At 46.5% G+C, this 9,664-nt stretch overlaps 2 protein-coding genes across 5 annotated transcripts in view; one reads left to right on the top strand and one right to left on the bottom strand.

Annotated features, from left to right (window-relative positions):
• Positions 1-3,072, top strand: part of CCDC78 (coiled-coil domain containing 78) — a 56,740-nt gene extending 53,668 nt beyond the window's left edge. For all 3 annotated transcript variants that reach the window (XM_075069317.1, XM_075069315.1, XM_075069316.1), the window contains 2 exons: positions 1,687-1,787; positions 2,136-3,072. In XM_075069317.1, coding sequence (XP_074925418.1) covers positions 1,687-1,787; positions 2,136-2,262 — 228 coding nt within the window. In that variant the 3' untranslated portion in view covers positions 2,263-3,072. The remainder of the gene's footprint in view (positions 1-1,686; positions 1,788-2,135) is intronic.
• Positions 3,073-3,123: 51 nt separating this feature from the next.
• Positions 3,124-9,616, bottom strand: ANTKMT (adenine nucleotide translocase lysine methyltransferase). Of its 2 annotated transcripts, none has more exons than XM_075069318.1 (6): positions 9,583-9,616; positions 9,120-9,283; positions 8,014-8,118; positions 6,932-7,072; positions 5,710-5,760; positions 3,124-3,698 (listed from the first exon to the last, which is right to left on the bottom strand). In XM_075069318.1, exons 2-6 carry the CDS (start codon positions 9,279-9,281, stop codon positions 3,510-3,512), a joined length of 648 nt encoding a protein of 215 aa, XP_074925419.1. In that variant the 5' UTR covers positions 9,282-9,283; positions 9,583-9,616; the 3' UTR covers positions 3,124-3,509. The 2 variants fall into 2 exon arrangements, with proteins under 2 accessions (XP_074925419.1, XP_032629896.1); XM_032774005.2 differs by lacking the exon at positions 9,583-9,616 and adding an exon at positions 9,462-9,570.
• Positions 9,617-9,664: the final 48 nt, after the last annotated feature.

Here is a 9,664-nt window from a genome sequence, read left to right as displayed (position 1 = left end):
ACAAAGAAACACAAAACAAAAACCTTCCCCCACAATTTAAAAGTATCTTCTCCCCTCATTGGTCCTTTTGGTCAGGTGCCAGCCAGGGTATTTAAGCTTCTTAACCCTTTACAGGTAAAGGAGGAATTTTATGCTACCCTTAACTGTATGTTTATAACAGCCACCGTTACCATTACTTGTTCATTCCAAGGACAGATGCTTTTCTTGTCTAACATGCTGCTACCTGCTGGAGCTAGCTCTTCCACAACATTTCCTATCTGTGCACCAGCAGCAGTGCAGCTCCACTGGGAGATACTGCTAGCAGCAGATAAGCTGGTTGTGGCTAGTGGCAGTTTTACCACCATGTTGTCTAGATTTGCCCTGAGCAGGCATAGTTGGCATGCCAGTTAAAAACACTAGCACTCCCTTTATTGCTACCACTGGTGAATACAAAGAAGGGAAATGTTCAGGAGGAAAGGCTGTCATAGACACCCCAAGCACAGTTTCTGAAACACTTGTTGCCTGCAGTACTCTAGGACTTTAGTCACTTTCAGTGCGGGGTTGGGGGGACAACTGCTGAAAGCATTTGCAGCAGGGCTTCAGTTTCCTAGTCTGGATTAGGTACAGACACCGAAGAAAAACATGCTTTCCTATCATTTCTTCTGTCCATACAAGTTAGGAGAAATCACATAACACTCTGTGGTCACATGGTTGGGTTATTTTTTTTCTAAATTTCATTTAGACAAGGACTAAAGAAGAGAAGCAGTGTAGCTTAGCAGATAGAGCACTGGACTAAAACCTCAGGAGATATGCCAGGTTGGCGACCCTAAGGAAGTCATAGCATCACTCTGTGCCTCGGTTTTACCAGCTGTAAAATGGGGATGATACTCCTTTGTAAAGTACTTTGAGATCTACTGATGAAAATCACTAGATAAGAGCCAGAGATTAGTATTATAAAGGGAAGATCTCTTTTAAAACTCTTGCCAGGTAAGGGGATGGAGGTTGTATACATTTCATTGCTGTACATCTGGAAGCCACACTACCAATCCCCACACTACCCTAGTGGAGAGAGTAGGTTGTGAGGCAATTGTCTGGGGATAACTGGGGGTGTCTTAGGACTGGATTTAGCACTTTCCTGCTAGTCATGTAACCAGAGGCTTTGGTATAAAACAGCACCTTCCCTCCCAGCCCATCTCAATGCTCCCGATAGTATCTTCAAGCTGGCTGCAATGGCAGGATGTCATTGTTTTCAGGGTACTGAACACCTGTGGTTTGGCTCTTTGGGAAGCTCATGTGTCTGAATGTTGTTCTGATTTTCAGTTAATTGGGCAGCTTATTTAGCTTAATTCCCAGAAATCTCAGGGCTGGAGGATGAGTGCATGAGAACAGGAGTACTTGTGGCACCTTAGAGACTAACACACATTTATTTGAGCATAAGCTTTCGTGGGCTACAGTTAAGTGGGCTGTAGCCCACAAAAGCTTATGCTCAAATAAATGTGTGTTAGTCTCTAAGGTGCCACAAGTACTCCTGTTCTTTTTGCAGATACAGACTAACTCGGCTGCTACTCTGAAACCTGTCAGAGTGCATGAGAAATTCAGTAGCCTCTGATTTGATGACTTCAGAGGGGAGAGAGTCAGCACGAGTCCAGTGCTTCCCCCAAAGCACTCCCTTATCACTTCTTGTTCTCTCCTTATTTCTGCCCCCAGGAGGATCTGGAAAAGGAGAGAAGCCAGCTGCTGACTCAGGCAATTGTGGCAGAAGAGCAGGTGCTGGAGCTGCAGGAATATGTAGATAAGCATCTTGCAAGGTGAGATGGAGATCCCTTCATCTGTCCCTTGCCCCATGCACAAGACTTGAACTGAGCTTGTACAACTGCAACTAATTGCTCTTAAAAACAGAGGACCAAAATCGTGCCTGATATAACTCCCAGGCTTGCTGCTGATGGAATCCCTTGGCTGAGTTCCTAGGTATGTTCAGGGTCGGGACAAGTCTAGCATTACCCTTAGCAGTAGTTCTCCCCCTGGCTGGATAGTGTTTGGGAACTTGGCTTCAGTCTCACCTTGGCTTTACAATTTCAGTCCTCAGCAGGGTTCTTATGACCACAACTGATGCAAGGTTGACATTGCTTTTCTTTGTAACCTATGTTTTCTTTCAGGTACAAGCAGGAGATCCTGAGGTTAAGGAAACTTGTAGGGAGCGAGGCACCCACAGCATTCAGTGCTGGGGCTTCTGATCCTCACTTAATGCAGAGATCCAAAAGGACCACCTGTCATGAACTGTAGCTTTTGCCATGGCCTTGACAAGCAGCAGTCATTAGTTCATCATAGGAAAGACAAGGACGTAAAACTGAGTGGCTGCCTGGCTGTAATATTCAGTGTTCTGTCACACCAAGAGATAATCCACTCCAGCAAGTGCTCTTCATACTTGGGCCCTCTTACTAGAGGACTAGGACTTGCTACGAAGGAAATCAGCAGTATACATTTGACCCTACACAGGTAAATAAATATACTAAAATCAGATCAAAATTCAGTGCTTTGTTCCCCCTTTATCTTGTTTTGTGAGGCTTCCCTCCCTCCAGCAGGCCATAAAGATTGCCTTTTCATTGCAGAAATGCTCAGTAGCTGCAGAGCACCACTGCCGGTACTTCAGGGTGGTGCAGCACCACACTGGGTCAAACCATCACCAAATCTTAGTCTACTGTGGAGCTGGTGGACTCAGCTTACTATGCACCTGAATTAACAGGTTCCCTTCACCTTCTGCTAGACAGTTGATTTAGTATTGTAACAGCTGCAAAGTGCTATGCTTCACCGGTGCTAACTCCCACCACCTTGTCCCTGTCTGAGCTGGAGAGGAGTAGAGGTAGGGTTCAGGTTAGGATTTGAGCTCAGCTGCTCTTATGCACAGGGCACTGAGGAGACTTTACAGCTCTGCACTCATGGTGAACTGTTCCATGGAGAAGGACCTGCTGGGTGGTGATTATGTGAGGAGGACCTACAGTGAATTGATTATCAGGGAGAAAAAGAGAGACCTGGAGAAGCTGCATTACTGAGCCTTCCTCCCAGGGAATTCTGAACAGTCCAGAATGGCTCTGTCTACAGTCAGGGGCGGGCACCACCCCAGCCCTGCCCGAAGGATGAACCAAGTCCTGCAGCCCTTTTATTGTCAGAAAATTAATTGCAAATAAATTAAGAGAAATGAGTTTTTAAACAAGAATCAAAGATTCAGCTCTTCAGTCTTGTGACAATTCCTTGGGGATTTCCAGCCCAATTCCCCAGTTCAAAGGCTGTCCAGGATTCTGGTTCTAGGGAAGCGAGAGCATGTGGTATAAAGTCTGACAAATCATCACCCCTCCCTGCTCATCGCAACCCCCTCCTCTCCCATGCTTGCTGGGCTATTCAGCTGAGCTGTCACACTATGGCAGCATTTGCCCTCCAGAGCAGTTCTAACGGGCTAAAAAAGCGCACACATCTGCAGAGGCTCCAATGCTATTGTCCAGGCTATAAATCCTAGCTGTAGCTGAGCTCTTGACTCATTCTGGGCATCCCTCAGGTTTGTTGTGCCTTGTTTGCCGTACAGTCTTGATGTCATAGGCCCAGCTTCTGTTTATACCCTCTCCAACACTGGTGGTTGGCATCCAGGTAGGAAAGGGGAAGCGTCCAGTCACCACCCGGGCCTCGTCCGGCAGTTCTGCAAGCAGCTTTGTTTCTAGGAGAGGTAGCTAATGGGGAGGAGGAAGGGGAAGCTGTTAGTCACAGTCACTGGTATCACAAGGAAGGGAAAAGGTTATGTGTTTTAGAGACTTTTTGCAGGTTTGCCATTGGTTAGCAGAGTTGTCATTTTGATTATTGATATTGAAGTAGCATCCAGTGGCCCCAGTCAGGATCCATACCCCATTATAGTGAGCACGGTACAAATGCATTTATAGATGAAGCCCCTGCCCTGGATAACTTACAATCCAGGACACATTCATTGAGCTTGGCTTTATGTTCAAAAATTAATTTGATCTCAACAGTAAGGGGGCTGGCTTCGTGGAGATGAGAAGTAAACACCTAAACCAAGCCAAGGACACCAATGCCAGCAAGATCTACAGTACAGACCCGTTTACGCACAGATGTCAGGAGACAAGCCATCACAAGCACATGTTAACAGACCACAGGTTAAGAGGGCCATGCTGAAACATCTTAAGATAGCCACACACACAGCATCCCAAATACTGTAGGCCTGTCTGTTAACAGCGCTTTGCAGGAATATAAATTCAAATGTGTGATCTAATAATAATGTTTATTACTATACAGAGGTGAAAGAAACTCAGGACACTTACTGGTTTGGGGTGGCTCTGGCCCCCGGAAGGGGCAGGGTTGCAGGTGGAAGGAGCAGGGCTTCCAGGCCGCCTGGTCCATGCCACCTAGGATTCCCGTGGTGATTTAAAGGGTGGTGTCTGGAGCCCCGGGCCCTTTTAAATTGCCAGCCCCAGGGCAGCTGCTCCCTTTGCCTCCTGCCGCACATCGGCAGCCGAGGGGGGGGCAAAAGGGACAGGGACCTTAAAGTGCTGCAGCGCTTCCCCGCTCCCCGTTGGCAGCACAGCGCTGCTGCAGAAAAGGACTGGCCTTAAAGTGCATCCCTGCCCTTTTTGCCTCCCCCATTGGCCAGGAGGAGGGAAGGGGCAGCAACGTTAAAGCATTTAAGGATGGTCCTTTGCCATGGCAGTGCTTTGAGGATCCTTAAAGCTCTGCCGCAGCAAAGGACCATCCTTAAAGTCCTGCCATGGCAGCGCTTTAATGTTGAGCCCCTCCCGGCCTCCTCCCCCTTGGCAATAAAGACTTAAAACACGTTTCTGCTTGGCACTTCCTGTCGATTTCTATGTCAGTGAGGTAGTGAGCAAATCTGTAGCACTACACAGCAAGTTCCTGTACTGCGTGTTAACGAGTCTCATGTGTTACATAGGTAGCACTGGGAGGCATGGCGCTACCGTGCGTTAAGCAGATTCGTGTGTAAACGGGTCTGTACTGTATTCTTTGGTGCTAATATTTACAGGGCAATAATAGCTTCATAGAAGCTTATTTCAGCACTACCTGGGATGGAGTTCAGTAGGCCCCTGTTGCACAACTTCTAAGTATTGTCAGTCTATCACAATAAGCAGAGCTTATGCTAACCCTCTTTTTATCTCTGAACTGAGGCCAGATCTGCAGATGCACTGAGCACTTGCTACATCCATTGAAACAAGCAGGAGGCACAGGTGTTCAGCACCCCAACATGTTTAGGAATTTTGAATCACAAAATGCAAACTCTGCTGTATCCGTCCCTACAGCCACACAGTGCTGACTGCATTCATCTACCTCCGCAGTCAGTGGGCGTGCTGGTGCTCAGCATCTCACAGTGCTGGCTAGGGATATAGTAAGAGTGTACACTCAGCACATGTGGGCAGTTTCTCAGCAGATCCAACATTTGGACTATCCCCGCTCAAGGAAAACTCCCACTGACTATGGTGGGGCTATTAGGAGGTGTCCACAGCAGCCTTGTTAAGGCAGATACACTAGCATTTGGTTGGTTATGTGAAACATATATAGTTCTACTGCCATTTTCTTAAGGGTTTTTTGCCAACATTCAGGATGATCCCTTTCCTCGAGTATCTGCCCTTCTCATTGATTTGCCCAACAAAGTAGGAAATTGGCAACCAGCCCTTCACCCTTAACCTCCTGTACCAGTCTCTAGAGAGTGCTTGGACTTACCACACTGGGAGCTAGGAACACAGAGACGTTGTTGCAGTCAGACAGGTTTACCTTTAAGAGGATAAAGTCAGTCATGGAGAGAAATAACAGGCTGAAGGGACAGTGCAATGTGTGCTGGGGAAAGAGGATCTCAGTGGAGTCTTAAATCTGTGTATAAGGGTCAAACTTCACTTGTTGACATACAGGAAGTTATTCTAAACCCCAAAGAGGTCAATAATACTGAGCAAGTGAAATTTCTGGGAAGGGGAGTTGTGTTGTTGTGGTGCAAAAACCCTGTTACTAGGCTGGATGCAGGTGTGTCTCTGATAACAGATTAAATAAAATCTTAGGATCTCAAAATGTAGAGATGGGATTGACTTAGTTCATAGAGTCCAGTGGTTCTCAACCTATTTTCCATTATGGGAGGCATATTTGGCTCTCCGTATGTTATGCGAGCTGCATCCACACAATATATTTACTACCTCTATGGCCCTGAGGATGTCACATGGGCCGCAGCTGTGTGCTGATTGGGCCACAAGCAGCCTGTGGGTTGAGAATCACTGATCTAGTCCATCCCTGGTAGTGTTTTCTCCAGCCTAGTTTTAGATATGTGGAGAGGTTCAGCTTTTGCTAATAGAACTTTAGGAGGCTTGATGCATGTTTAGAGTCCCAGGTATAGACAGTCAATATGAGAGGAACATCTTCAAGCTTGCCCTCCTGCTGCACTGAGAAAGGACATTTGTGCAAGGTAGGGGGCTCTTTCATTGTCCCTCTTGTAGACCTTCCCAAGGCTCCAGACCTCAGTGCTTTCAACATCATTTTCAGCTGTGTGTGTTAAAGGCCAGGAGAAGGAAAACATGGACGATCCCAGCTAAACACACCTGAGGAACCTACAGAGGTGAGTTAACAGTAATTCAATATTACTGGACAGAGAGGGCCAATATGGCTTTCTTCTCCCTTTTGCCACAGTGCTGCTGATGTAGGATCTGAGGAAAGCACACAAAGGGTTGGATGATCAAATTATATCTGATCCATAAGGAACAGCTGAAGTGGCGGAAAGCGGGAAAAAAAACAAAAACCAGTGCCTCTAATAAGTAGGTTTGGAGGAGAATGCTGACCTTTTGCTCAGTGCGGCTAAAGCCCTGATGTCTGTGTTTAGCAGAGGTAGGTCCTTTGATCTTAGAGATAATGTAGTCAGTCAGGCTGAGAAATCCAGAGTCCTGACTCCATCACAAGAAGTTACCTTCCATAAATCTTGCCGTTGGTAGAAAACCTTCCCGTAACACCCAGCCCTCCAGGCGCGATAGTTGGAGAGTCTCAACAGCCAGGGGTTGAGTTCGTAGCCAACAGCTGGTCTGAAGCCTTGTTTATATGCTTCTAATACCTGGAGAGAGGAATTGAAACAAAAATAAACCTCCATGTTTGTTCCTGAAATAATCTCTGGATCAGTGGCTGTAGATCAGACAGCTTCCAGTTACTCCATTCCCAGCAGCAGTCACTGTGAGGAATGGGATAAGAGTACTGTCTTTACCTGCACTGCATTCTCTAAGCAGCTCTTCTAGGGAATAGGGTAGGAAGGTAAGGAGATGATTAATGACCAGATGCCAGTGTAGAAGGTAGCTGGCAATGCTCAACATGTAACATGGTATGTCCTTCAAGAGAAATCAGAGAGGCAGTGGAATAGAGAGAAACTGAGGGTGTGATTCTGGGAAGGGCTGAGTTTTCAACTCCTCTCAGTTCAGCATGCTCAGGACCTCCCAAGAGGCAGTCAGCACCTTGCAGGCTCAGACTAAGAATGAGGAAAGGAGGAAGGCACAAGACAGGGTTTGAGAATGGTTGTAAGTACCAGTCTTATCAGAACTTTTTTCTGATAAGCTAAGGTGATTCCCTTCCAGTGGTTGTGGGGATACTATAGTTGCTCCACTCCCTTCCTTCCCCAGCAGGAGTCATTCTAAGATGATGTGCAGGAGTAACAGCTCTGTGGGGGTTCTCATCTGCTCCATCCCAAATTGATTAAGGAGTCTAAGTCTAGGAAAGGGACATAGGCAATGCTCCTTATGGAGCAACTCACAGCTACTCCAGTTTCAGGAGTCTTTGCAGGGAATGGCTAAGAGCAATTGCCTTGAAAGAGCTTTCAGTCTAAGGAGTTATACTGGTGTAAGCCCACCACAACCCCAAATAAGTTTCTCTAGCTATATAGTGACATAACAGGGAGCAGGAGTTGGATGCTCTTGGAGTAGGTGATCTACCTTTAACACTATTAACTCTTCAAAATGCAAACCAGCAGCTGTGAATATCAGACACAAGGACTTTTTTCTCTCTTACAATTCGGCCATCTCCTGACCCTAAATCCACCATCTTCCCGGAGCGTCCTTTCAGCAGTGACATCACATTCTCAACTTGCTTGGCACTTGATGGTACATATGGCACCTAGTTTCGAGAAATGAGAAATATAAGACCCAGTCAAACACAAGTTACCTTTTTGGTGTTCCAGTTGTGTCAGAGTATTGCAGGATACAGTAAAGCATCCTAAAAATCATGGTGTTTTGGGACATGTAGTTTCACACTTGTGCAGGCCCAATTCTGCAAATGGATTTGTACAGGCAAACGTGCATTATAGCCCAGAACTCAACTCACTTCACTAGATTTCCATATGGGCACAAGGGTTTGCCTGTATGGATTTGACTGCAAGATGAGGGCCATAAAGTGAAGTCAAGGGTAGCCACTTTAGTCACCTACACACTAGGTCTATCTGAATAGGAGGAAACAGCACTAAAAAGTTAGGAGACTCCCAACTGAAGAAAACAAACGAGACAGAGACCTAGAGGAGCCAACCTCAGCCACAGTGCTAAGCGCAACTGGAAACAGAGCCAGATCCACAACTGGTGGAAATGACTTAAATGAAACTGCACCCACTTACCCAAGCAGAAGGTTGGATCCTAATTAGGTCTCACCAAAACACAGCTGGAGTACTAAAAATGAAACCTAGAGAGCTTTTTACCTGCAAACAAAACAGTTTTACAAATATTAATCATGTCAGCTATGTTTCAGGTGCTGAGTTTGTAAAGTGGTGTGGGAGCGTTTGGAATTAAATAGCTTAAAACAAGAGACATCGGCAAAGTTGCTAAGAACAAAAAATGTGACAAAATAATTCTCATGTGGTTTTATTTCCCATAGCAAATGCCTCAGATAGCCTTGTGCCAGCAGGCCAGAGTTCTCGAGTGACCTTATAACCAGTGGGTACGTGACAGAACAGAAACACCATAGTAAAGCAACATTTCATGCACCTTCCAGGGTGCCTTTATAAACCACATAGGGGGAATAAAATCCTGTTATATAAAAAGCTTGGTAATATTCATTCCCCCCCAAATATATACTCTTCTCTTAAACCAGAACAAATCCCCATTAAAAAGCCCTGGCGAATGATCTACCTGTAACTTTAAAGGCACTCTGCGGAAGCCAGGCATGAGAACTCCTGCCCACATAACATAGGCAGCAAAACCTGTGCCTGCTGCAAGCTGCACAAGGCCCCAGCCACCAACAGTCTTCCCTTGAAGCTCCACTGCCAGCTCTTCTATGTCATCAGGATCCATAGCTGTAAAAAAACCAGGATCAGAAGGAGATTTATTCTTTAACGAGCTAATCAGACCTGGCACCTATTCAGCGTGCTGTATTTGTATTTACAGCACGGCACACACAGGACAGCAAAACCCCCACTATTACACCCTCCCTCAGGCACCTGTACTCATGTATGCCCTTCCCGTTTCCCCCACCTGGCGGGCAGGGGAGAGGTTAGGCTCCAAGGCGCGGCCCCTTTAAATCAGGCGTCCCCACGCAAAACTCATCAGGAACTAGCCGTATATGTCCCATAATGCATCGCACATACTACCGCACCGAGACATGCTGTCTTGGCGCGCACGCCTCTCTGGCGATGACTATGAGGCGGTGTTCCGCTCGTGAACACAGACACACTAAA

This window comes from Chelonoidis abingdonii, chromosome 9 (assembly GCF_003597395.2).
Source record: "Chelonoidis abingdonii isolate Lonesome George chromosome 9, CheloAbing_2.0, whole genome shotgun sequence".
Classification (NCBI taxonomy): Eukaryota; Metazoa; Chordata; order Testudines; family Testudinidae; genus Chelonoidis; species Chelonoidis abingdonii.
Note: the sequence above shows the minus strand (reverse complement) of the source record. Positions and strands in the feature narration are given on the sequence as shown.

What these genes read in the sequence shown, in the direction of transcription:
- ANTKMT (XM_075069318.1), bottom strand. Translation starts at nt 9,281, where the DNA reads ATGGATCCTGATGACATAGAAGAGCTGGCAGTGGAGCTTCAAGGGAAG. An exon ending in GGTCAGGAGATGGCCGAATT is followed by an intron (nt 7,073 to 8,013) that starts GTAAGAGAGAAA and finishes TCCTCTCTCCAG; the next exon opens with GTATTAGAAGCATATAAACA. An exon ending in AACGGCAAGATTTATGGAAG is followed by an intron (nt 5,761 to 6,931) that starts GTAACTTCTTGT and finishes ATCCTCTTAAAG; the next exon opens with GTAAACCTGTCTGACTGCAA.